Source organism: Gambusia affinis, linkage group LG13 (assembly GCF_019740435.1).
Source record: "Gambusia affinis linkage group LG13, SWU_Gaff_1.0, whole genome shotgun sequence".
Taxonomy (NCBI): Eukaryota; Metazoa; Chordata; class Actinopteri; order Cyprinodontiformes; family Poeciliidae; genus Gambusia; species Gambusia affinis.
The window spans coordinates 9,976,118-10,003,285 of NC_057880.1; the positions used below are offsets into that span (position 1 = coordinate 9,976,118).

General features: G+C 38.7%; 1 protein-coding gene across 1 annotated transcript in view; it reads left to right on the forward strand.

The window, feature by feature from the left end:
* Nucleotides 1–27,168, forward strand: part of LOC122842125 (protein bicaudal C homolog 1-like) — a 67,423-nt gene that overhangs the window by 25,517 nt on the left and 14,738 nt on the right. Inside the window, exons 2-9 of the mRNA XM_044135720.1 lie at nt 2,107–2,153; nt 9,226–9,295; nt 16,200–16,279; nt 16,825–16,983; nt 18,061–18,114; nt 22,354–22,536; nt 25,162–25,413; nt 26,947–27,078. Of these exons, the coding sequence (XP_043991655.1) occupies nt 2,107–2,153; nt 9,226–9,295; nt 16,200–16,279; nt 16,825–16,983; nt 18,061–18,114; nt 22,354–22,536; nt 25,162–25,413; nt 26,947–27,078 (977 nt within the window). The remainder of the gene's footprint in view (nt 1–2,106; nt 2,154–9,225; nt 9,296–16,199; nt 16,280–16,824; nt 16,984–18,060; nt 18,115–22,353; nt 22,537–25,161; nt 25,414–26,946; nt 27,079–27,168) is intronic.

Sequence of the window (27,168 nt, forward strand, 5' to 3'; positions counted from 1 at the left end):
TCATCCACATTATTTCCTCATTACCTCTTAATGTTACAAAAGCTGACAACATGTTTATCTGTATCCTGTCTCAGTGGGATCCCATTTTCACCTGTATGGAATAAGGAAGTTACGTATTTTCATCCAGTGTATAAAAAATGGACACTTAGCAGAACGAGCTACAAGTAGTAAGCTCTGTACACTAATGATATGGCTACTCGGTGTAAAATTAAGCTTAGGCTGCTTGGACAACGTGACCCCATCCGCTTCATTTTAACCTTGCCTGACTTTCGGCTTCTCCTGCAAGCTAGCTAGCATCAACGCTGTCATTCTTTGCGACTAGTTCTGTTGAAGAACATGGGGTGCTTTGTGAGAAGTTGCTTATTACAGGTATAAAGAACAACATTACTACTGAGGCATTAATTACATTTCAAATATTTATTTGCGCCTTTTTAGCTCTTCGAGAAAAAATTGACATCCGCACTTTCAGTTAAAAATGCTAGCTTAGATGATCTGAGTTCTGAATTATAGTAATGTGCTGCTTTTTCTTTTTAGCAGCGGAAATGGCATTGTTTCAGTGAAAGAAGTACGCTATTTGGTTAGACTACTCACTATTGAAAAACATAGCAACGTTAGTAACATTACTTATTTTGATGTCATTATTCCCATCACTGGTTTTTGGATGCACCAAAATGCTCCCTATGCTAGCAAATGTGACAGTAAGCTAACATCTAATTATGTCTTTACAAATATAAACTGTGACACAAATGGGATTTTGCTTTAAATGAACTGAGATAAAATCTTCTTGTTGATTACTAAAGAATTTAAATTAAATGACTCAGAATTATGAACGCTTTTGGGAATATAACTTTTCCTTAAATAATTCTTGTGTTTGAATCTAAATGTCTCAGAGAAGCCAGAATTGGTCTTTCATGAGCTGAGTGGGCTACTGATGGTTTTACATGCACACATTTTGACCAGGAACGGACTCATCTACTGAGCAAAGCCAGACTCTCCGTCTTCGTCTGGAGACGTGTTTATTTTGAAGTCTGCTTCAGTACAAATGGCTCTGGATGTAGGCTCTCAACAATCTGGCTTTAATCTCTGCTTGAACAAGAAACTGATCTTTGGCGGTTGGTCGTTTGGATGGATTAGAAACTGTAAACAGCGTTTTGTGTGCACATTTCAATAAATCTGTTTTCAGAACGGCTTTGCAACGTACTTTTACCAATTTATATTTGAATCACCTGACCCAGGCATCATCTAATTATATTAGAGGTGCTGTAATATGCTCCATTCAGCGGTTTGACCTCCTCTGTGGCTTTTCAGTTCAGTGCAGTACCATCATTTTTGGAGGAATTTATTTTCTATTCTAATAATATCATTCCGGTTGTTTCACTGAGGTCACCATCAATAACCAAAGCCTACCAGTTGCTGCCAAAATTACAAAGACTGCCTGTGACCCATCTTGAAAACTCATCCTGAAAGCATCATTTAGACTCTCGCTGTAGAGCATTATAAGAATTTGCCCTGCGCTGCAGATAATGTATTTTAGATCAACAGAGCTGAAGCAGTTTGAAGGACTTGCAGATGTGTTGGAGCGACTTCAGACCTGCCTCACTTCTGTTTTGAGCTCTGGCTGTAAACACCTAACGCTCAGTTTGCTTACAGGTGATTTTTCAAACAGGCTTTGAGTTTCTTTGAAGCTGTGCTCCAAGAGATTAGGCAACCAGTTTGTGAAAAAATAACAAAACACAAAAGCACTATCTGACTATAATATGTGAAAGACTTCATTTTTGGCTAGTGTAAAACGCTGAAAGATTTGTGTCCACCAAGTTGTTTCACGGAAGCTGTGTCCCATCTCTGGGATTATAGAAAATTACTTGGAACATTTTATTCCACTGCTGCCAATCAGCAATCCCAGTAAATGTGCCAAATAAAATATCCAGAGAAACAGAAATCCACCATAAACACTAGCTCTTAATGAAAACACTGTAGCACTGTGAGGACTTTATAATCATTGTGTGATTTGGCTGTCACAGGATTACATTGCACCTTTAAAAGTGAATGTTTGTGTAGTTGTATTAAAAATTATTTCTCTCTTCCTTTCTTTCTTTCTCTCTCTAGCTGCCTCCGAGGGGAGAGTGAACGGCGGAGAGGATTTCTTTCAGAAGGTGAGTGTTCGGTCTGCACCTGGGTAACGTTTGCTTTGTCTTTGGGTTACGCTCGAGCAACACTTCTCTCCTCACAAGGGAGCGTACGTCAGGTGCTTCGTCCAGTCACTTCTAATTACAAATCGAAACAAATAAAAACAATAGAACGCCGCTGACGTTAAATGGCCCCAGGACTCTGATGCCAAAACACAGCTGACACAACACTCGGGGCCATTCTCACTTACATAATGTACTGTGACATACAAGATTATCTTGTTAAGAATGGGCCCAGCGGTGAGTCTTTTTACGGACTGTTGTAATAAAAGTTAATGAAGGCGCTACATAAAGAATAGCACAAGGAGGATTCTCCTTGATTTTAGAAGGTCTCAAAGCGTTTTTTTCCACCCCAAGTTCTTTGTATTCTTTCTGATATGTCAGTCAAGTGTGAATCTGTGTGGGTTTTATATAAAAGTATTTTCCCATTGTGCTGAGGAGTATTTTCTTAGACTATCCAACACTCCCAAAATTAGATTAAGGTGGATTGCTTGCCAGCTACATCTTAATGAATAAAGAATGGAACATGCACCGTGAGATCATGTCACTGCAGGGGTACAAACAAATTTGTTCATTCATGTACGTTTGAAACAGATTAACAATAAAATGTTAAGTCTCATCTTTACAACAGGCTTTATTGCTGCAGCCATTCTGATTGAAAGTCTTAGGTAAATGTTGAACAACCTCCCCATCATACATGGCAACTATTAGATGAACTCTTCTGTCATTTTTTGGAAAATTTCAAACATCAACACCATGTTGTGTTTTATTACTCAGTTTTGCCAGTTATTTTCTTCTCTTTGAAACGTCTCTTGTAGATTGTTACTTGCCTAAAACAAGCTTCAGACTGTATTACACACCCTCCTCAGAAAGCTACTGGGCTGTAAAGAAAGAACTGAAGGACAGCGGGGTTTGTTTCAGCGTTCCTCCTTTCTCTGTTTTCCGCTTTTGGTTTTGGAATTTGGGAAGCTGAGTTTAATGTCAAAAAGCAGCTATTTCATTTTTTCCTGCAGCAGTTTTCTTAACCTAAGTAGTTAAAGCCAGGCGCCTTTTCTTTCCCACCTCTCCCCTTCACTGGAATTTGGAGGATGCACCGTATTGTAGCTTTGTGTGTACATGGATATAAATTCTGTGACTTAAAGTTTGCTTAACACTAGCATTACCAGGGATTTTGACCTCCTCTGGGCTCCAATGGTAGAAATGTCAAATGACCCTTCTCTGGTAATTCTAGTGTTAAAGAAATAGTCCTAATTACACGTTAAATCAGATAATTAGCTTGCCGATGTTTGACTTGGCAAGAAGCGGGGGTCCCGGCGTTATGCTTTTCCAGCAGTATTTCCAGTTCCATAACTCCTGATTCCCCGTAAATGCCCAGTAAAAGTCAGGAAAATAAACACCAAGTGTGGAGTGCGGAGCAGTATTGTTGAGAGAAAATGGATGAGGTGCATAGAATACCTTGAATTTGGTTAAAATGGAAACTCTTAGTTGGACGGCTTCCTGCCTGTCCCAAACCCCCCACCACACATACTCAGCACAACTAATAAACAGGTTCTCTAGCTTCCTCGTGAAAGCATATGGTCAGTTTTATTTATGTACTTATTGTTTCGACACACACTCTTTTTGCTTGTGCTTTGGGATTGAGATCTGCTGTTCAGTTTTCAGCATGAAACGGTCCGTCCCTGCGCGTCCTCCCCAAGCCCGCTACCTCGGTTGATCAGAGTCTCTTACTCACCATCTGCTGGACTTCTCTGAGTCTAGTTTAGTCCGCCCTGTTCACAGAGTCAGTGAAAAAGTAACAATGATGGCAGCAGACCACAAGCTGGACCACATTGGGATTGGCCCCGTCGAAGTTCTCGCAGCTCATATGAGGGAATATCCGTTTGGTTTTGGCCCTCAAACTCCTCCTCTTGCTTTCATGTCGCTTTGTCTTTGCACTCCGTTATACCACAGATGTGTCACTGCTATCAGTCTGGTGCAGTGAGCGTTTTTCTCTGCAAATTAGGTTCATGATTGTTTAATAGAAAACATGTGTCAGTAGGCAGTTTAAGGGGCTGTTGTGCTGGAAAAGTTTCCCATTGTGATCTGTTGGGAGTTTGAATTTATGGCCAAGACCAGAAAGCTTTTTGGAAAGCAGTGCAGAGGTTGAGCCGTGAGGCAAAAGAGAGACTTGAGAACCTAAGCTGAAGCTGGTGAAGATGATAACTGTTCACCACAGAAGGTGTCAGAGTGGATTTTGAGCTGAGAGGCAACTTTGAACTTGTAGCCAGTTCATCTGGGATCGCCGGTTCCGTCTCTCCTTCCCAGAGAGTGTGGTTCTTTAAATTTTGCCAGGCCTAATATAACAGTGCCAGCACGCTTAGATCTGAGGCCAAACATCATTTATTTAGTTTAGGTTTTTTTTTTTTTCTTTTTTTTTTTTTTTTTTTGCACCAAATCAGCTTGTATTTCTTTGCTCTGACATCAAAAGAAATAAAATAAATAAAAATGACCACAGTCCAGATTGAGTGATCGTCCTGCAGGAAATTATGAGAGGCTGACATAAGTAGGTCAGACAGTTTTGCGGCCCAAGTCATTGAGATACTAACTTTAACTGGCTCCTATTAAAATTTGAAGTGTTTATTTATGACATGTCATGTCATTATCACAACACTGACCAATAGAATTGCATGTCACATATAGTTTATATTTTACTGTGTAATTTTCTTTCCAATACTATTAAAAAAAGCTATATTTTTTGTGCTTTTTTTTCCTCAAGCAGATCCTAAATTAAGGAGATATTGCGGAATGGCAGCGGCGAAGATGGTATGACCGCTGATGTTAAAGAGACAGAGAACCAACTTTATGACGCTAAATTACAAAGTCACATTTCTTTTAAGTCACATTTGATATATGTGCAGCATTTTTATAACAAATGAATGCAACATAATTACTTGATTGTGCTCTAAAATGGCTGGAAAAAAACATAAACTCCCCCACCTGGTGGCCAAGCAGGTTGTGTTGACACAATTTTTCAGCGGGGATTTTTTTGTTTTATGATTTTAAGAAGCAAAGTAAAGAAATATTACTTTGGCGGCTTAAATAATTAGGTTTCCTCTGGTTGAGGATGTATATAGTTGATTAAATGTTCGACAAGGGTGTTTGCAAATCTTCCGTCCTTGTAATTTGTGTTGCCTTTTCATAATTATGTAAACATTACTAGCCAAGAGGAGTAACAAGGCAATAGCTGCGAGTTAGCACTTGGATTCTTGACACGGCTGTTGAGTCTCGAGGGGATGGTTGAGTCAGCTCTGTCCGCCTCGAACTCTGCTGTCTTTAGCCTCTTAACTCTGCTTTACACCCGACTAAAGCCCTCTCCCCGTCTCGCTCCACAATCACACATTCCAGCTGAACTAACAGCTGCACCGTTGCAGGCAGCAACTCTGCCATGCCGATTTGCTGCTTTGACAACCCAGTCACACGCATTTACTGCATGTGCTGTCTTTTTTAGACATTTCCTTCGTTTGTGATGCTACACATTGCTCTAGACTTCTTCGCAGCTGAAAACCTCAACTATCCAATCAGTGTTGTTAATAGGATGCCATGAAAACCTATCGCAGCAGTGTCTGTATTTGTTCAGGTTAGAAAAAAGGGTGGAGTGGCAGGAAAAAAAGAAGTGTGGAATAGTAAATGTATAGGTTTCTTAATTTGTTCAAATACCTTTAGCCATTTCAAGGCCCTTCGTGAAAACAAACGCCATCCAGCCCTTTAAAATGGTGTGTGGTCTGTCAGAAATCAGTCCCATCTGCTGAGCGCTGCCAAAAACAGCAAAGCTGGACAGGAAGCGGGTTTCTCCGAACAAAGCCCTTTTTACAGAAAATGTTGACGACTCAAGTGCTTGACGATACAAGCGAAGGGCTGTGATGCAACTTTTTTTTTTGTTGAAGTTATTGCAATTTACCTTAGCTTAAAAAAAAGAGCAAAATAGAATTTTAAAGTCGCACTTTCCAGTTACAATTTTATCTAAAACTCAAAACGGAATCAGTCATGGTTTTATATTTAGTCCATCCTTGCCTCCGTAATTACAGCAACCTCTGAGAACTGGCTGCAGTATTATTTTTGTTAAATTGCAGTGCTCTAAAAGAATGCCTCTGTGATAAAATCCAGACCGTGTCACAGGACTTGAAGCAAAAATAAATTAAAAAAAAGGTGAAAATAGAAAGAAATAGACAAATAAAAAGCATGAACTGATGTGGTTTGGTTTCCCTTTGTATCATTAAATACAAAATGCCTTTTTTTTCCAGTTGTTTGTACCACATTAAGCTGTCCGCGCGAACATGTGACTTCAGTCATTGCAGATAGCGTCCCGCTCTGGGCTGAAGATGATTTATTGGGCTTCCTCACATGTACCAGACGACGGCGGGGTGGGTGTCCTGTAATAGATTGGAATTACTGCCTCAGGATAACATGAAGTACCCAGTTAGGAAAAAAAAACTCATCAGGTTAAAGTTTCAGGCCTGTATTTTACTGCATGTGAAGTCATTGATTTTATTGCAGAAAGAAAAAAACAAAAAAAAAACTCCACAGACAGAAGGGATGGCAACATTGTGCGTCTTTAGCTAGTGCTTATTTTGGTAGTCAACTTATCGATCAATATTTTACCCGATTATTCAATTTTAAGGATCAATTTTAACCACCTCTCCTTTTGTTTAGAAATTTGAGTGACGCAGGAACAAGAGCAAGACCAAAACAATGAGAAACAGTTCATGATAGTGTAGTTCTTATTGCGAATGTTGTGGCATCTCATTAGAAAGCCAACCTACTGCAGGCCTTTGACGAACTGTTTGCACAACACTGATGTGGTTCTTTATGAGGCAACGGCAGTGAAAGTGGGCACTAAAAATTGTTTATTGTCCACATCCACTATTTGTTACAATCCTATGGCATTTTCAGCTCTAATAATATTTGGCTTTATTTTTGTTGCATTTTATTTCACAAGGAATCGATTTTGCGATTGCTTCATGAGAACAAATAAATGCTGATCTGTGAAAGTATGGATTGCTCAGCCAAAATATCCCTAGCCAGTGATATTTTCAACATTTTCTCAAATTAAGACCACAAACTTTACTGTGTTTTGTTCAGATTCTGTGTGATGGACCAGCAGAAAGCGGTGCGTAATTGGGAAATAGGAGTGGTACGTGGTTTTCAAACGTTTTTACAAAGTAAATGTGAAGAGTGCCAAGCATTTGTTTTCATTTTTGCTCAGTCTGATACCCCTACATGAAATCCAATTCAACCAACTGCCTTTAAAAATAAGTGTAATAGTACACATGTCTTTATGAATATGATGTAAACTCATGAGAAATAGAAATGTTCTGTGAAGGCTTCAGAGCTGCTGAAGTTGCTGAAGCCATTCTAGTTTTATAGATTGGCTCAGTTAAAGTCAAGATCTGAATCCACATTAGGACATGGTGTAAAGCCGAAGCTGGAAAAACAAAACAAGAATGTCTCACATTATTAAAGGCATTTGTTGTGCTAATGTGTTGCGCAAGAAATTTGTCTTGCATTAATTTGCTTTAATGTGTTTCAGATGAATGTTGTGTTTCAAATCAGAACCGACGCACATTTGTTGTTTTTGTTTTACAACCTCTAAAAACGGCAATTTTTACCGAGCCTGTTCAAAAGATTGAACATTGCCTTAGAGTTTTCGTCGAGCTGGTGATCCAGCCTGTCCATTTTTATATGTGATTATAGGGCTGGGATGTAGGAAACCAGTGAGGCTTGAAAGGGCTTCCAGTCAACCATCACAGACTCAGAGCGTAAAGCTGCAGAATGAAGAAAGGCATGTGTTGGACTTTTTCAGAGCTCACTCTCCGTTTCTCAGGTGGGCGTAGGTGGCAATAGACAAGCTGTCAAACTTTATTTCAAAGGATCCCAAACAAACCGCGCCGCTTCCAAAGGGCCATGCGGAGAAATTAAACACATACCTTTGTTAGGTATTTGGCACCAGCTGCAAGCTGCAAAACGTTATCCTGGCACTGAAATTAACAAACAAGAGAAAAGTCGTCTCATTTTGGATTTTCTGTCTGTGTTAATAAGCTTGAACATCTGCAGGGAGCACTAATGGGGCTTAATGCACACTCACGTCCATCTGACTTGCATTGTTTATCTTATGGCTCAATGCAGTTGTCCACTGAGATATATTAAGTGGTGGCTGGCGGTGTTGTAATGGCTCGACACGCTCCTCCAGTGCGTCGTCACGTGGCCGAGACTTCGAGAACTTTGACAAATTCATATCTTCTCCACCCTGAAAGAACAAACCCCTGGAAAGTATGAAAATAAACAAAAGACTGCAGGACGTTTGTGAAAACAAGGATGGAACATCTTGAGGAGGACAAATCCATTAGGACACAGCGATCATTCCTTTTCTCTTTTTTTTCTTCTGGTGTTATTCTGTTGGCTTTTTGTCCCTCTCCATTTAGATTAACCCCTTCTTAGGACGAGCTTCTTCCGAAGAGCGTTGTTTATGGACTGCAATTGTTAATCCAGTCGAGGTGAACTTCTTATTGCTCAAAAAAGACAAGCGGGAGTTTATTAAGAAACCCAAGTGCCTCCCGAACACCTTCTTACTCTTTTTATTCCCACTTCCTGCTGTTTGTGTTTTTTAAACCACTCTAGCATATGCTCTTGGTTAGATTTGTCAAAGGGTTCTTCTCATAAAGATGTCTTTTTTTTTTTTTTCTTCCTTTTTGTAGTTCCCAACCTAAAAGTCCTCTCTGTTTTAATTTTTTTTTTCATTTTTTGGTGGGATGAATTTTAACCCTGAGCAGAAATATATGTCTGGACAAAAGCACCCTGATTCAGCAAATAGGTTCAAAGTGAAATCTAGTAATAGCTGTAGCTCCTCTGACTGTTTGAGTATTTTACTAGTTTTGTGTTCATCATCACTTTACTCCTTTAACAGTTAGACACAGTTTCCTTGCATCTTTCCAACACACAGTGTCTGCTAATGTCATTGTCTGTATGATGAACTAATGATCTTCCCAATTTCACTCTTTTCCAGATCATGGATGAAACCCAAACACAGATAGCCTGGCCTTCCAAACTGAAGATTGGAGCCAAGTCCAAAAAAGGTGAAAAAATAAAATAAAATAAAGATATTGTGTGATTATTATTCCCTTTTGACAAGATGGTGACGTCGTAAGCAGTTGAAATGGTAGCAGGGATTCAAAGAGTTCTCATCGTGGCTGAAAATGTCCGCCTTGAAACTGGAGCGTATTGTTCATAAATGAAAATCAGGACAATGATCTGGGGGTTTTTTTGTTCCTAATGTAGAACAGAGTCATTTATCCTCAACCAATTATTGTTACTGAGTCACAGGCTGATACTACATTATACTTAGTATCGTAAATGCATGTTTACTTGAACACATGAAATATAATTGTTCATTTGTTCTACCTGGTCTAGATTGGTGTTTTTGGTGTTTTTTCTGTCTGACAAAAAAATATTACATGTTATGTTTCAGGAATTCAGTTTAGGCAGGAACTTCATTTTTGATCATTTCAAATATTCTGCGATCAGGATATCCCTCATAACGTAGGTTTTATGTGAGAAAACATTTTTAGAAGCGTTTCCTCTCTAAAAGTGAGAAAACTCACATATCCACAAGTTTTCCAGAGAAAATAGCACCACTATGTTATTTTTTTCCAATGCATTTGGAGATAAATCATACATTTCATGAGTTAGCTCATGAGTTTAAACTTATTATCAGAAATGTACCCTTCTGCTTTCTTCTAGGTACAAGATACACTTGTTCTGTCCCATTCGTGTTATCGCTGTGGAACTGTGATTAAAGCCCTTCTAAATCTGTGTTTTCGTCTCAGCCGTGGCTGACAGTTTAAGGAGCTTTCTGTTTCTGTCGCTATAAATTCAAAACAAATTGCTCCAGTTAGTGGGCTACTGGACTACTAGCTTAAGCAGCAGGTTGTACTGTAAAAGAAAGCTGCAAAAATACATGTTTCCTGAATTCTTACATAGTTATTATCCTCCTCGTGTGCCCTCTGATTTTAGTTTTATTGCACAGTGAAATGCTCTTCACTGACACATCCGACGCTCGTGGAAGGTAGGACTTTTGAAATGACTGGTGTGGAAAAAAAACAACAACATAAATTTTATTGTTGATCCCCTGATTGTGATCTATTGTTCTGAAGTCATGTCAAAGACTGAAGCAATGTTAGTCTTTACTTGGATGTTGTTTCTGCCATGCCTCTTCTGTTTGTGGATGTTTGTGTCTGATGTGCTGAGCTCATAAAATGTGCTCGTAAAATGCGTGGCCAGTATGAATATGTTTACTCGTGAGAGAGGACAAGTGACGTGCAGATTAGTTTCTGAAGTTGAACATCTTGTTACCTTACAGGATTTGCTACATTCACGGTTATTTGTACTAATGGTGAGTAGTTCAAAGTTAGGGTATGCATGGGCTGCTGTGTGATTATCCCGTTATGACAACCTGTGGTAAAAAAATACCACAGTTTCAATGTTGTTACACAAACAAAGTCTGTAGCATTATCCAATCGCTTTTAGTTAAAGCAAAAACAATTTCTGCTCCTACATTGCTAAAATGAAAAAAAATTCGGTTTACTGCGACCTTTTCTCTGGCATTTTACTAACAGGATTTTAAAACATAAATGCCATTTTACAACCTGGTTTTACGTAGATATGTTACTAGAAGACCCTAATGATGAAAGAGGAACTTTATTTTATGTGATTGTTGTTTTCTAGTGCTCCCATTTTCATGCTAATTATGTCATCTATTAGTTTGTTATTGCACAGTGTTTTCTAATGAAAACAAATATAACATAGAACAGTCAGCAGCTAGTTTAATGGAAAGGGCATTTTTGTCATAATCAGTGTCCAAAAAGAGGCTTTAAATTAAAATTCACCAGTTAGATTGAATTTCAAAACTGTTACATCTAGTCATGTTTTGCGTAGATTTTTTTATTTATTTATTTAAGAGTTTATTTTAACAGTGAGTGTTGTCTTAGCCAGATGTTATTAGAATCAGATGGATGAGAGGAAGGTATTTCTACGTTGCACTTGCATTCTTTAGTAAAAAGCTAATTGAGCCATTTGCACAGATGAAAGCTTACATGTTTTCCATTCCTCGCAAGCCAATAACTTCACTTGCACGCAGGACTTTTTCTTTCTGTTTTTTTTCCCCCTTTCTTTCTCCTGCGGAGGCGGAGGTGTGGGAGTTGAAGCTCTCGTGTTTGTTGGTAAAGTTGCTCCAGCATTCTGTTACCAATAAAAGATTTGCATGGTTATTTAAAGCTCTTCCGGGAGGGAGAGACTAGGTGTAGCTGTGCCCGTTCTTGTTTCCCCCAGGAGAATTGCCAGCACTAGTCTTCGAACCAGATGTGTGATCCACTGACATCATGTAACTTCCTCAGTTTGTCGGCTCAGACAAATGTTGAAGGGATTATAAGGGGATTCTTTAAAATTTTTCCCTCTCTGATGCATAATCAACTTTAAGTCCTGGCAGTTCATATGTACATTACCCTTCATTCACGCTAAGGGTCCCTTCATTCACAAAAACCTGCTTCCTACTCCGACTGGGGGAAGTTACATATGGAGAATACTTTCAATTGTGTCCCAGGATTTTTATTTGTCCATTTTTCTGGCTGTGTTGTTGAAACCAAGAAAAGCAGCAAGGATGAAAACTTGTGGGGAATCACTTAATTATCTTATGAGTGTTTGAGCAAAGAGATGTGGGGAACTGTCCGAGTGCTCCAATGATTTGCACTCAGGGCAAAGAAAGGAAAGGAAGAGGTCGAGGAAACCCATTAGCTTCCATTTAGCTTTTATCTGCCAAGATCAAGAGAAAGGGCATTCACTAGAAGAGATGACAGAATAACATTTCACACTGCAAAATTAGAGATTAAAATAAAGTTATTAAATCTGTATTCGGTAACTGTGACATTAAAAACTGTGTGATCTTTGGCTGTTCAACAACTCAGGCTACGTTAAAAGTAAATGGTGTATTATAGAATGTTTTTTAAAGGTATTCAAACTTTTTTGAATCTAATTTTGTCTTACCTACATGGAGAGAGACATTATGTAATTTGTTCTCAGCCTTTTCAGTTTTCTATTAGCTGCCTAGGTAGAAGTAGGCAGCTACGTTCGGCTAAAAGTTCGCTTTTAGCCGAATGCATTTAGATTTCAGAATGGTCAGGTTTCTCTGTTGAAAGGCACAACTTCTCTCAGAAGAGAGAAGTTAATACATTTAGCAAGGATCATACTTCAAAAAAACAAAAACAAAAAAAAAAACTGGTAAAGAGAACTATTTTCTCTGTCCTATGAAGTAAACATTGGCCTTGACTTTTCATCTTCTGAGTATTCTTGGAATTTGTTTAGATGTACATACAAATGCTATTTGTTGGCAATGCTAATGACATAGCAGACAAAGACAGTTTTCTGCAAACCAATACAATACAGGCCTTAGGAATACTCAAAATAACACTTTTTACAACTATTTAAGTAATTATTGTTTTGCTGGAATTTGTTCTAAAAATGGTTTATTTAAAGACAGCTGTCAAATCTTTAAACCTTGCTAATTGCTGCCTTTAAAGACAAAAATAACGATGTTAATGCCGACACTCTTGTTTCTAACAATTAACACTTCCTGTTCTGCATGAATCCTTCTTGTGGTTCAATGACTATTTCTTTTGAAGTGCTATCATTATTTGTGTGTTACAGTAATTCCCATGGTTTTATTTAAATATGTTATTTGTTATTTTACCATTTTTCATGTAAGTTATCTCTTTGTGTTATAAGGGCATTGTTATTTTTTTGGCTTTGTCTGAAGACAAAACCTTGTTGTCGGAAACAGATAATCATAAAGGTTTGAAAACATCAACCTGTGTGTAATTAACTATATATTGAGTTACTGAGCTGATTAACTTTTCACTAATATTCTAATTTATTGATCATTATTAGTAAAACTGTCATGTAATACCTTTACTACTGCCGTTATTAATTCCTTTTAATGTATTTTATTTTGAGAAACAACATCATAAATACATAATAAATGTGCACATAGCAAGTATAATTAGTACATTACTATTGACTGGTATTTTAAATGTTGTAGAAGCTACATTTAAAATTACTTAAGGCGAAGAGCTTCACCGCATTTGTTTCTCATCATGTAATAATAAATAAAACACAAACCTCAATTGCTCAGCCCTTAAAGTAACAGACGACTCAGCCATTTCTCTGGTCCTGAAATGTGTTTCTAACTATTTTAATCTAAAGTCATGCTTTTTATAGCTCTGCTTATTTCCTTGGAATTCTGCGGCAGTGTTTCCTCTGCCATCTGGTGTTAATATACAGAAATCCATCTCAATTGACGGGAATTGTATGTTTGTAACCTCTCCACATTCAGTCTAGCACTTTATCCAAAAAAAAAAAACAACAAAAAAAACAGCCTCTCCATTTCATTTATCACCTGCAGGAAGTAATCTCTGCAACCTGCAGAAGTGTGATAAGTCCAGTCAGTAGCCTGAGGAGCTAGCTATCAGAAGAAGCACACTGGCAGTGATTTAATACAGTGTGGACTCATGCCTGTCTTCCCCATAAAAAAAACCAAAAAAAAAAACATTTTGAACAAATTGTTAACTCAATCTGATCATATTTAGATTGCAATTTTTCAGGTTCTCTTCTTTGTTTTTATATGAAAATCATTTTAATAGCCCCTCCACGACGCCAACTGGAACTTTCTCTGTTTCCGCAGATGTTTTTGAATGGAAAAAGCCAAGTCAAACTCTCTTAATTCGCTTCATTTGTGTGGTATTTTCTAATGTAGCTGGAAAAAAGTCCTTTGCCAGTGGAGAATTCACAGTGGGTCAAAAGGTTTCTCCTCTGTCAAGCAAAGCTGCTTGCAACTGAAAAGGCTAACTGTCCTCATCTGCGAGTCCAGCCCTTGTTGTTGTTTGTTTTCATAGCTGCCGTGTGAACCAAATTATGACTTAAGGTGTTCATTTTTTATTCCACAATCAATCACCTTAGAAGAGAAGAGGGGGAGAAAAAAAAAATTACCTAACGCACTCCAGAAATGCGGGGGTGTTCTACATCACGACTGCAACACTCGTTTAGGCTGGCTAATGTTTGCCAGATGTGCTCTGCAGGTTAGTTGGCGGACACTTAGAGGAGCCAGACTCCCCCTAATGGTCACAGTAAGTTTTGCGGGAGGAAATTGAGAGCTTTTGGTTGTTTACAGCAACAGCCAAGTGATGGGAAAACTGCCTGGAATCAGCAGTGAGGTTGTGAAAAGTCTCCATTGGTTCTTTGTGCACTTTTTTTTCCCCCTTTGCGTTTCTTTTTTTCTACTTAGGCTGCTTTATGATTTCACTCATGTGTTTTTTCATATTCTTGATGAAATGTGTGCTTTTGCAGTCTTCTGACCCGTCCTGGAGATTTCACCAGTCCTGCCCTCTTTGAGACTCACAACATGCAACTGTGAAGCTAAACCAATAAATGTGATTCATTGAGCTTGGTGTGCAGCTCGTACTGTAAATCTGAGTCCTGGGGTGTTTTTGTCTACATTGGGAGGGGTATTCCCGGAAAAGGGGCTTTGGTGAGCTTCCTGCTACTCAGCACAGTTTAAACATGAGCAAATGGACTGTAAGGGTGCAGAGTAATTTGTCCTCTTTCTATGGGTCTATGTTTGTGTGAAATTTGCCAGTTTTGAGCCTTACCTGGGAATCGTTACAATCTCTCTTCTGGGGATTTTTTTTTTTTCTTAGCTGAGGGAACACTGTTTGTTTCTTCTTCTTCTTCTCTGTTTGCATGCTCTTATGTTCGAAACATCTACAAGAGCAATAAATTAGAATATTATCATCATTAAGTAAAACAAGTCAGATTTCATGTAGACTAATTACACATTGGAACATTTTTGTCTGTTAATTTTTGTGATTATTGACTACAGCTAATAGAAGAACACAAAACTCAGTTTAATGAGCATGTCCATGAGTTGAACTCGGTACTTGGTCGTTGTTCCTTTTGCATGAATTACAAATTTAATTCAGCATAGCACGAGATGATTAGCCTATGTTAAGGTGCTAAAAAAGCCCAGGTTGCTCTATTTGTGGCCTCCATGTTGTTATCTGGTTGGCAGATATTTCCTGCTCATTATCTTTCAGATTCCATCAAAAGCTATCCTTGTGTTTAGTAATAAAGCAGAACCGTACATTAATAAACAATGCATGAGTCCTCAAGTTTACTTTTCCTGCTGTAACGGAGCCCACTGTGGATGTGTTGCAATTATTCTGGAATTAGATGTGTTGTGTAATATTGTTGCAAATGATACAAAGAAACCAGTAGCCTCTCTTTTTGAACTTTATCTTGGAATACTCAGGTGCAAACGTTTGCACAAAGCAACTAATAAAACCGCAACCACACAGCCAGGTGTTTATGAATGCCTGCTTGCAAATTTAGAAAATATTCCACTTTCTGTCAGCTACATCTAAGCTGGTGGTAATCTTTTTTTGTCTCCTTATTTTCTTCCAAGTGATTGGTTGTGGAAGAAAATATGAAAATCAAGTCATTATTGGGTTCACACAACAGCCATTGTAAATTGGTAAAAAAATAAAATAAAAATTGCACAAAAAAACAGATGGAAAAATAATTAAGTTAGCTTCCCAGGTTTTAAGACAAGGATGTGCAGAAAATCAAGATGTCACTCTGTTTTTGCAATGCTTTACATGAGCAGTTTTTTAACATACTCTAAAGAGCGACAAATGGCATAAATCCACTTCCACAGGGAGCCGTCTGACTGCTTGCAGGCTTCATCGAGATTGCACATATCAAAAAAGCAATTATTCGTGCAGAGCTTTTCTCCTAAGCTCACTAATTTGCTGATAAATGCAGCCATCTTTTGTTGAATGGGCTTTAAGTTGTCTCTTTCTTTCGCATTCTGTCGTTAGTCCTTATCGGCACCAACACCTTCCCACTAAATAACAACGCTTTGTCTCTTTGTTTCAGATCCACACATCAAGGTGTGTGGAAAACGAGATAACGTGAGGGAAGCTAAATACAGAATCATGTCTGTCCTTGACACAAAGGTAAAGTTTAACTCTTTTTGTTTTTTGGCTCTAAATGTATTTTACTGCAGTGCAAATAACAGATTGCACACTGACTAGTCTCCAGTCATGCCCAATGCTCCTATATCTATGTTGTCATGGATTTAAGTGTTTGTATGTAGCTTCTTTGCCATAGCAACACAGACTTTTGCTTATCTGGAGCACTGCACTGTAGCGCCTCCTAGAGAAAAAAATGTATTTGTGCAGATTTTGTTTTGTTTGCACACTTTTACATGTTTTGTCACTAAACGGTTGTTTTAGTCCATTAGATTTGACTCAAATATTGTATATTTGATTGATTTCTTAATCCTCCTCATGTTGCTCATTTTTCTGATTTAATTTATGCAAGTATTTAGCAGAAACGGAAATTGAAATAAGATCTCTTTGGAGTAAAGTTTATTTTAGAGATGAATTAGGGGTGTTTCTGATCATCTGCATTAATGCTGTGTATATAAATACATGTAATTTTTATATGTAGCTCAAAGTTACTTCTCTACACTATGCACCTCTGTGTTTCTGCACATTAGAGCAACAGGGTGACGCTGAAGATGGACGTTTCCCACACAGAGCACTCGCATGTCATCGGCAAAGGTGGGAATAACATCAAGAGGGTGATGGAGGAGACGGGGTGCCATATCCATTTTCCTGACTCAAACAGGAACAACCAGGCAGAGAAAAGCAACCAGGTTTGAGACTTGCTCATTTTTTATCCCATGAGCCAAAAATGTCATCCGATAGCGCAGACCAATTGTCGTCTTATAATGATTGATTCTCCAGGCGTAGTGGGTCAATCTGTGAGTGTAGGCTTTTGTTTCCTATGCTAATTGACATAAGATACCCGGCTGGATCGTTTGTACGGTGTCTGTACAGTGTCCTGTGAATACTGGCAGTTACAGAAGGAGACCGGCTGGATCCTGCTGTACTTCCTGCCGAAGTGTAGCACTAAGCCAAGCGTCACATTCGCGTCTTTTACCAGCTAGTCTCCAATGCGTCATTGTATAACCCACTGGGAAGTTTGTCCATTATTTAAAAAGTTCAAGTCTGATCTCTGCAGCCCAGTACAGTTTGAATGTTTGGCACCGTTAATCCTTTCATTGCTCTGATCTCATGTAGTGCTCAATCCCCTCCAGTTGTTCTCTGATGATGCAAGCATTGGCTGATTAGCAGCAAGACGACTCCCTTCAGGGCTAGGCCCCTTTATGCACTCTCCTTTGAATTTCCTCTGACGCCGAACACTTTCAGATTCAGCTGAACCTTGCTGATATGTTCCCAATACTGAGAGTGATGGTGGTGTTGATAATGAGATATAGACTGGTTGATAAATCAATGATGTGTTTTTTTGTTTGTTTGTTTTGTATCTCTGACAGAATCCAGTGGGACTTAGGCTGTTGTTGTACTTAACAACTATATTAAGAAAAAAAAATTTTTTTTTGCTACATTTCAAAATTGATTATCAGGGTTTGATTATCAATCGGGTTAGAATGAATTTCAACCTATTTTTGTATTTTAGTCATAAATACCAGTGTTCAAAATATATATTTACCCGTGTCCTCTGAAAATGCTGTTGAAAATGTAATTCCTCTGTTCTGAATCTCATTGACTTGTTGTTGAAAAACTCAGTTACTTGAGTTGTAGCCAGTTATTGAAGCTCCTACAGGAAAGAATTAGCTTTGTACAGATTGATGCACTGCATTTCTGGCATTATCAAGTTTTGATTGCGGCCAAAACTGGCTAACCCATTTTCATATTTTTATTGTTAACAGGTGTCTATCGCAGGGCAGCCAGCAGGCGTGGAGGCAGCACGTGTAAAAATAAGGGTAAGCTGCTGGAGATCGGCCAGTTTTGCCTAAAGGGGATACTCCACCCTGAATTTTAAATGGCAATTCCTCATTCCTTACACCCGTGAAAGGTTATGCTTTTTATCCTCATGAAGCAAAGTTTTACTGTTTCTGTTGGGAGAAAAAGAGCAACATATTTCCATGATGTTTTCCCAAAGTGTGCCACTTATTTTTCTTAGCTTATACTGAAAATGCATTTAGGTTAGATTATGTTGTTTATTTAATGTTACATTTATAATTTTGTTTCATACTGACATTACTAAAGTCCTTCTTTTACATCCTCAATTAGGATAGATAAGAACAAGCTAGAAATATAAACCAAACCTGACAGCACTGGTACTGATCAATGTTTGCTTCTTAGCAATAGAAAAATATTGATCCGATTGAGTCAGCCCAGAAACTGTCTGTAAGATTCAAAACAAAAAATGCTGCGGTTGGATAGTTTGGATAGTTTTTGATCTATATCTATATAGATAACTTTTGTAAAAATAAAACTCAAGTGAAATTTATTTATCTATCTATCTATCTATCTATCTATCTATCTATCTATCTATCTATCTATCTATCTATCTATCTATTGAGCTAGCACTTGAGTTTAAAAAAAATAAAAATTAAATTAATTTACACAAAAGATGCATCTCAGTTGTCCATTGGGATACTTACGAAAAAACTAATTTATTCTTACATATATATTTCTTTTACTTTTGTTGAAATTAAATATATGACAAATGTCTCAATTAACTCGAACTACATTTTTACCTTGTCTGTAAATATGCAGCACAAAGCATGTTTTAATAGAACTCCTGCATTTAATAAAAGTACAAAATAATTTAAACAATACTTTTATTTGCTTCAAAAGTCTTGCAACTAAGAATAAGGAAAAATAGCCTTAATTTCTGTTCTTTTTTTTTTTTTCTTTTTTACCAAATACTAAAGTAGAGAAGAGCTACAGTCTCAACTCAGCCTACCTCATTCTCTAACCCCTTCCTCTGATCAGTTGTAAAATAAAAGTTAGAGCCTTCTCCTTTTTTGGCAAGTCCATCACCCGTCCGTTTCCTCGCCTTTTCCTCATCTTGAGTTTTGGTCTGACTGGAAGCCAGCTTTAGTGGCCAGAGGACCACCTCTGCTGGTTTTCAGGGGGCTCTGTTACCTCTCCTAACTCTCGCTGCGTTTCATCACTACATTTGTGTCTACGGCAAACATGGTCCTCCGCTGCGATTTGACCAGAACCAACAGTGCTGAGTTTGCCTGTGAAAACAGCCGAGTGAGTGAAGTGTGTGCTGCAGAGTAAGTCACGGGAGGTCACTTCGGCACTCTTCAAACTTGCTGCATTCAAAGGAAGAATATTTCATGCAAATCCAACCAAAGTTTGATTTTTTTTTTCTGTTTCAGGTTTTTACCCATTCTGAAACAGTTATGACACACTTCCAAAATGATTAAATCTACTTACTCTTTTGCTTATTTAATGTATTTATTCTTTTACACTGCCGGTTGCCCAGGGCGGCATTAGAAAGAGAAAAAAAAAAACAATGTATCTGTAAGTTGGGCTTTGAATGTTCTATTTTTTTCTTTTATAAATGTGCAGTGAGGGGAATTGCACATTCATAAAACGTGCAAAAAAAAAACCCACTTAGTGCTGAGTATGCTGCATTTTATACCACCCCATAATCTCATCAGATACTATTATATATCCAGAACAAAAAAAAAAGTAATGTAAACTTTTTTGCTCGTTGCAGTGGAGAGGCTTGCTACTACTACTACTACTACTACTACTACTACTACTACTACTACTACTACTACTGCTACTAAGATGTAAATGTGTAATTCTATTTATAATCCTATATATCTCGTCTTGGTCTGGAGTCCTACAAGCTTAAAATTACACATTCCAAAAATATTTTGGAACGTCCCAAAGAAAAAAAGTCTGTGAATTATCCAAAAATGTTAAAGGCATAAACTAAAGCATAACAGGTACTCTGTGTTTTAGTTTATTTGAACAAAAAAAAAAATTAATATTCTTAACACAAAATTTGTACTGTGCTAATGGATGGAAACACATATCTGCCATGTCTTTAAAACCTCCAGGTGTAGATCCCGCACACTACCAACAAAATGCTTCTTGGACATCAGCAAGGAAGAAATTAATGTAGTTAGAAACAGAATGTTGTTTGTGTTGTTTTGTTTTATTTGTTAAATCCATAGAAATACCAATGAAAACATAAGTGGTACACCTGGACAGAGACATTTATATTATTTGCGTATGTTACAGTGATTGGCTGTCTTGCTCATTCTCCTGTGTTTCTTCTGCTTGTCAATCTCTGCTAAAACCAGTTTAGCCTTAAAGCAACAAACATAAAAGAATTTCACTTGCAGTCTCAAGATATTAATTTTTGACTGAATTTCTCTGAAACTTTACACATTTTTTAAACTGTGTACAATAATTATCTACTGTCCTACAGTGAATAATTATGAGAATAATAACACTTCCTGAAATTGGCTGCATCTAAAGGTTTCTAGTGAGTCACATGTTGGAAAGCATCAATAAAACTCAAAACAATTGTAGAAAATTCTTGTGACATATTGGGCTTTCTGCCAAATCATGTGTATGGCTGTTAATCCAAATGGAATTTTTAAAAAATAAAATGATTTAGTGATTTATCTTATGGGATGGAGTGGCGGCCTGCGACCGTTCAAGAGCAATTGGAATATAGAAAATGGACGGATGGTTTAGTAAATATAACCAACAATGCTCCTGTTCAGATGTAGAACCAAAACTCACTGACCTGCCACTTCTCCTGTCAAACATTTGCCGATTTTTTTTTTTTTTTGTCTTTTTACTTTTTGTCCTCAACAATCAGAATAATGTGGTGCTAGAATTTGTGATGAACACCACAGTATTTTCTCCTGTCCCTGTTTGACCCAAATATCATCAATGGTTCCTTATTATGCCTTAACAATACACGTGATGTCTATTAAATTCTTGGACATAAAGCCAGTTTCCTAAAGCCATCCGGGCTCAGCTCTTGTAACAAGCCACTTGTTCATTCAAAGGTGGAACGGACATGCAGGCGGTGAAAGCTTCGCCCAGTTGCTTCACCTCAAAGACTTTTTCATTTTTCTTCATCTTTTCCCCGTCGCGTCAGTAGAAGTAAGGCCTTTAAAGCAGTACTCTTTGATTGGATACATGTGCAACTGTTTGCTTTGTAGGCTTTTGGAGGAGAAAAAATAAAAAAAATAAAAAAAGCTAAAGTCAGCTCCACAGTAAAAATTGGTCTATTCTTCATTCAGCGCCTGACTCCTGCTGCTCACTGCTTGTCTTTTCTTGCTTATCCTTCCATCCTGACCTAAATTTCTCGAGCCCTCAGAGAGGGAGCGCTGAAACGTGATATAAATGTAAGGCCAAGCGCATATGGGAGTGATCAGGGATACATTTCTTTGGTCAGAGCAATTCATGTTGCTTGCCCTTCACTGACAGCCAAAACCATAGTGGCGCTCTGCCCAAAAAGTCAGTGTTTGGATAACTGTGTGTACGTATTCATCAGTCAGTGTGTATTTCTGTATCCCCTTCAGTTTGAATCCGCATGGATGTGAGCCAGTGTAATTTCTCCCTCATGCATGCATATGCATGTGTATGCATGAGTGTAGCCTTCCTGTCAGCCTCTATTCCACTTGAGGGATGTGTTTGATACATTGAACAGGATACTGACCTCTCATGGTTCCATGCAAGGTTTTTCTATTCATACATGTGTGAGAATGACCAGGCTAACGACTGCTGATGTTTGTTAGAATTGTAAATCTAATTTTGAGCAGCTCTGCAGCCATAATATTTAATGGACTCAGGAGCTCTGCAGTTTCACTCTTATTGCAGTGTTTTGTCTGGATTGACCTGACAGTTGGATGTGAAGTTCTTCCACCTTTGGCTAAAGGAATTGGCTGTTTTGTCTGTGTGTCAGCTGTCATAAGTCTCCGACATGAACAGAAATCACCCTATCCCTGCTGTGTCACTTCCTCTCCCATTGGTCATTATAAGTCTGTTTGGTGTGTTGTGGTGCAAGCTGCTTTACTCCACCTGTGTTAGTCTGTATTAGCAAAATGTGGCTCTGGCAGTTTTCATAATCTACCAGCTACAAGTTCTTAGCTCACCATTGGAATAAAACAATGATAGTTTTGACCTGCTGGTTTGCTTTTCATCATTCCCGTCATCCCTTCGCCTTACAGGAGCTGCTACCTCTCGTGCTGTCCTTCGAGCTTCCAGCCATCATGCAGTCAGACCCCAGCTCTCCCACTGTGCAGCACATCTCACAGACGTACAACCTCACAGTTTCCTTCAAGCCCCCGACGCGTCTCTACAGGGCCACCGGAGTCATTCGTGGTTCACAGAATAATGTCAACGCAGTAAAGGTGAGCAAAGTCTTCCAGTCTTGTTGTTGGCTGCAAATGTTTCTGGGAGTTTTTTTTTTTTTGGTTTTTAGTTGTGTTTTTTTAAGGAATGTTTTATTTTGAAGAACTTGTACCTCAGTTGATTGTACAAATTATCAAAAATTGGAACAAACTGAATTAATAGTTACATTGCCACGCAAAAACATTTTAGCTTATCTACTATTTTGGTTGAAATGTTCTTATATTGCATCACCTAAAAAGCTCTTAGCTTTATAAGTATATATTTAAGACTTAACATCTACAGTCGCAGTCTTTCATAAGCGTAAACGTCTTCAGCAGAAGACGTTTACGCTTCTGCTACAGTGGTAAGCTAACACTAACGTGCTTACTCTGTTTTGATATGACTTGGTGATGATTCAGTTGTGGTCCCAGATTATTGTGTTCAGATAAATCCTGCAGAAAAAGTTTTTCTCTAGCTTCAGAAGCATTGTGCTTTGTTTTTAAAGTCATAAAATTCAATGGCTAGAACGGCTAGAACGGTAACACAGTCATACAAACGATGCACAAGAAGTCAAACTGCATCTCTTGTGCAAGTATGGATAAAATAATCACACGTAACTGATGTTCAAAGGGTGTTGGGAGCTGAGTTTGACCAGGGACTGTCAATATCAATCATTGAAGATGTTGTGGTTGGGCCCATGACCCAACACCTGGGACTGGTCAGTGTATTCCTGCTGTGAACAGTGGAGCAGCTCTCAGGTTTTCCCACATATACTCAGGATTTCATTGTACCATATGACCGTGCTTTCATTGTGGGAGTGTGTTTAAAGTTGTTATTCAGCCAGAGGTTAAGCCTCCACCTCAGTCTAAAGGTTTTCTTCTAGTGTTGCCCAGAATTCAGCCATCTGTCTTATCATCAATTCTACTACAATTCTCCGACCTGAACTTTATATCTTTGCAGCTCAAGAATTGTCATTGGTCTCTTCCCTAGTTGATGCTCTCCAGTCAGTCAGTTTAATTGGATAAATATGCTTTGTCAGATTTGCAGTTTTGCCTCTTTATTTTTACCATGCCCAGCAAAATGTTCAAAGCTTGGAATATTGTTTTAAAACTTAAATCTACTTTAGACCTTTCCACAAAACAATGGTTTATATTGTAAACCATTAAAAAAGTATTTCTTCCACTTTGCATCTGTGTGTCACTTAGTGTTGCTCTTTCACATATAATAAAAAATACTTTTAAGTTTGTTGTTGGAACTGTGTTAAAGGGATATGGATACTTTTGAAATCTACTCTAAATGGGAAATAAAGACGTCTTTATATGGTAAAAGATGCAGCCATATTTGACTGAATAGTTGTTGGGGTTTTTTAAAATCTGTACTTATTTAGTTCGACTCCTATTGTTTACAGATTTTCTTATGGCTCATTGATCTTCCAATGTATTTGTTAAATTTTCCTTTCAGTAATTGGAAACAACCTTACTAACTAATCATTTGGCTGGGAACAAAGGTTGTTGTTCCAGTCATTGTTTTCTGCAAATATCAGCATTTACTACCCATTGTTTCACATTTATGCATCTCTTCTGGCTCAAATCATATTTTGCCGAACAGCCTTAATGCATTACATTGTAATCGCATTGCAACGAATGGAAGTGAATGCAAGAATTATCCCCGACTTTGGGGTAGGTCTGATGGGTTGGGTCTGAGGGCTTGGGAAACGTGCCAGATGGAGGTTAAAGGATCATAAGAATATGTAAGCTATGTTGTGTGGTAGTGTGAGACCCTCGGAGCTCAGTTAGACTCTTGCCAAAAACGCTCTGGGTTGTTCTCATTTGCTGGCCACAGTGTGTGGATTCCTGTTAAACACTGGAAAAGACTTGCTAAGAGACAAATCACAGAGGCACCAAAGAATAAGTCTGCTAAGTTTTGCATCAAGCGTAGGGTTGCACAGTATATCACAAATATTTCAGCATTGCAGTATCAATATGTGCAATTTGCTTTGTACAAAGGACAATTGGGCTTTGAAGACAGGATTGTCTTGAGGCACAAATCTACAGAATAACTCTACAAATGTCCTGGAGTGTTTCAGAAGCCAAAATCCAAACTTAAATTTGATTCAACATTTGAAAATGGCGGCACAGCCCTCCCTTCAAAGAAGAATAGGCCAATCTGCCTAGAGATAGATGTGCTAAGCTTGTAGCATTATATTCAAGAAGTGTTCAAAAATTTTGAGGAAGGAAATTAATTGAACTCTATCTTGTCAAGCACATTTTGTAGCTTGACAAAATGTGGATAAAGTGAAGTGCTGTGAATGTTCTCCGGATGCACTGGACATACTCAACTGAGCTTTACATTTTCAATATCTTGAGCAAATAATCATCAAAATTAACAGACATAAATGCTTAAAATACGTCATCGTGTAATGAGTCCATATAATACAACCTTCATTTTTGGGTTGAATTACTGAAATTGACTCATTAGATAAGATTTATTGATTTTTATATCACTAAGACTGAGAAAGCATAATCTCTGCCACCAACTGTAGGAGTTAAATGTGTCTGTGGTACATATAAGAATTAATGAAAGTTTCTTGTCTTGTTAAGTAGTTCTGTTTATAATCCACCACCTCGTCACCCCTGTCTCTCCAGAGAGGCACAGCTCTGTTGCTGGAACATCTGGCCGGTAGTCTGGCAAGTACCATCTCCATCACCACCCACCTCGACATCGCGCCGCAGCACCACCTTTTTATGAAGGGACGCAACGGCAGCAACATCAAGCACATCACCCAGAGGACCGGAGCCCAGATCCACTTCCCCGACCCCAACGGCCCCCAGAAGAAATCCACCGTTTACATTCAGGGCACCATCGAATCCGTCTGCCTGGCGCGGCAGTATCTCATGGTGTGTGTCTTCTTCGCATTTCTTTTTTTAATTGACATCCAATCCAATGGTTGAGATGGATTCCTTTAAACTAAACATTGTTTTGTGGTTAGGGGATGCTAGTGGTAGCATATTCCTTACATACACAGATTCCTTTGACTTTGTGGTAGCTATTATGGATGCTTCTGTCTCATTTACATTATCATGGTGTGTTTGAGTGATGCGTGGTTTTTAAATCGAGTAAAGGGGAGCGGGGGGAGTCGCAATGTGAATCATGATTGGCTCATGGGTCGCGAGCAGCCTTGAGAGAGGTTTGCTTGGCTCTTCTTCCTCTGTTGAAATATTCAGATCGGACAAAAGGAGAATCTGTTTCCGATTCAAGCTTAGATTGTGTGATCGTAGGGTCTACATACCTGCATGCAGGATGGACTCCGGCTAAATTAGTTTGGCTTCGGGGCTTCATGGTTTGTCCGCGTACATACTTTTCTAGTTAGAGTTAATGATAAGGGTTTGGCCTGCGTGTAGCTGGAATTCATCCGCATGTTTCCGCTTCACAAAAATCCTCCGTTAGCATTCATGTGTTGGATCAAGAGTAGCACCTCATAATTTTTTTTCATTTTGTCCAAAAATGCTAAGTGGCCATTTTTGTCTTGTTGCCCTCAACCACTGAGGCTACTCTTTCCTAAATTACTTTGGTGTATAATAAGAAGTCTATTTCAGAGATGTGTAAAAGTAATGGCTGTTTAATCACCAGTGGCTTGAACTTCTGCTAAACTAGTTAGGACTTCTCTGTTGTAGACAGCGAATGGGTTGTTGTCCGGAGATCCGTAATGCGGTGTAGTTGTTCGAGAAAAGCTGCTTTTCTTTGTCTGTGGTCTCCCAGTTGGTCCCAAAGACGCTGAGGGAGTGCCAGAGTTGTTTCAGAGAACACACAAGACGATCCCTCTCTGCTTGAAAAGTAAAGGAGTAATAGAAGGGGTGATGAACACGGAAAACAGAGAAGGTGAATTAAAGAGGAGTACTCGGAGGGTAGAAAGAGAAAGAAGACGACGCAGGAGCGGGAGAAGACTTCTACCCGCAGACCTATGGCTTTGTGATTTTGGCCTCCATAGATTGCTGCCTGTAGGCCAGACGGTAGATTACAGCTCCGGTCCGAGGGCCCTGTCAGAGCCGGCCTGGCTCTATATACTCTGCTGCTAATTACACCCACTCTCAATCGGAGAGCCATCCAGATCTCAGCTCAAAATACAGATCTTTGTGGTGCTTGTGGTGGTGATCGTGCAGAAGAGATTTAAGTTGCCGGAATTTCCCGAAGGCTGCAACGGGTCGAATGCCGCCATGAAACTCGTATTTATCGGCATGGCTAACATATCGGTCTATAAATGGCAGAGTATGAAAGACAATTTACTGCTCGTTTGAGAAAGTGTATAATTTTAGTACACAAATAGGGCATAAAACGCAACCATAGTGTTAAGCAGTGTCGTCGTGCTCCCGACAGTGTGAAAGGGTCTGCTGCAGTTTGTTTTTTTATCCTGTTTTCCTCCTTTTATCCAGGGCTGCTTGCCTCTGGTATTAATGTTTGACATCAAAGAGGACATCGAGGTGGAACCTCAGTGCATCACGGCACTAATGGAGCAGCTGGACGTCTTCATCAGCATCAAACCAAAGCCAAAGCAACCCAGCAAGGTACGGGACTGCACATACTAATGTCGCTCCTCTTGTCAACAGTTCAGGCTGCCAGTGGTGGCGTAATGATGTGGGGGGGAAATATTTGTT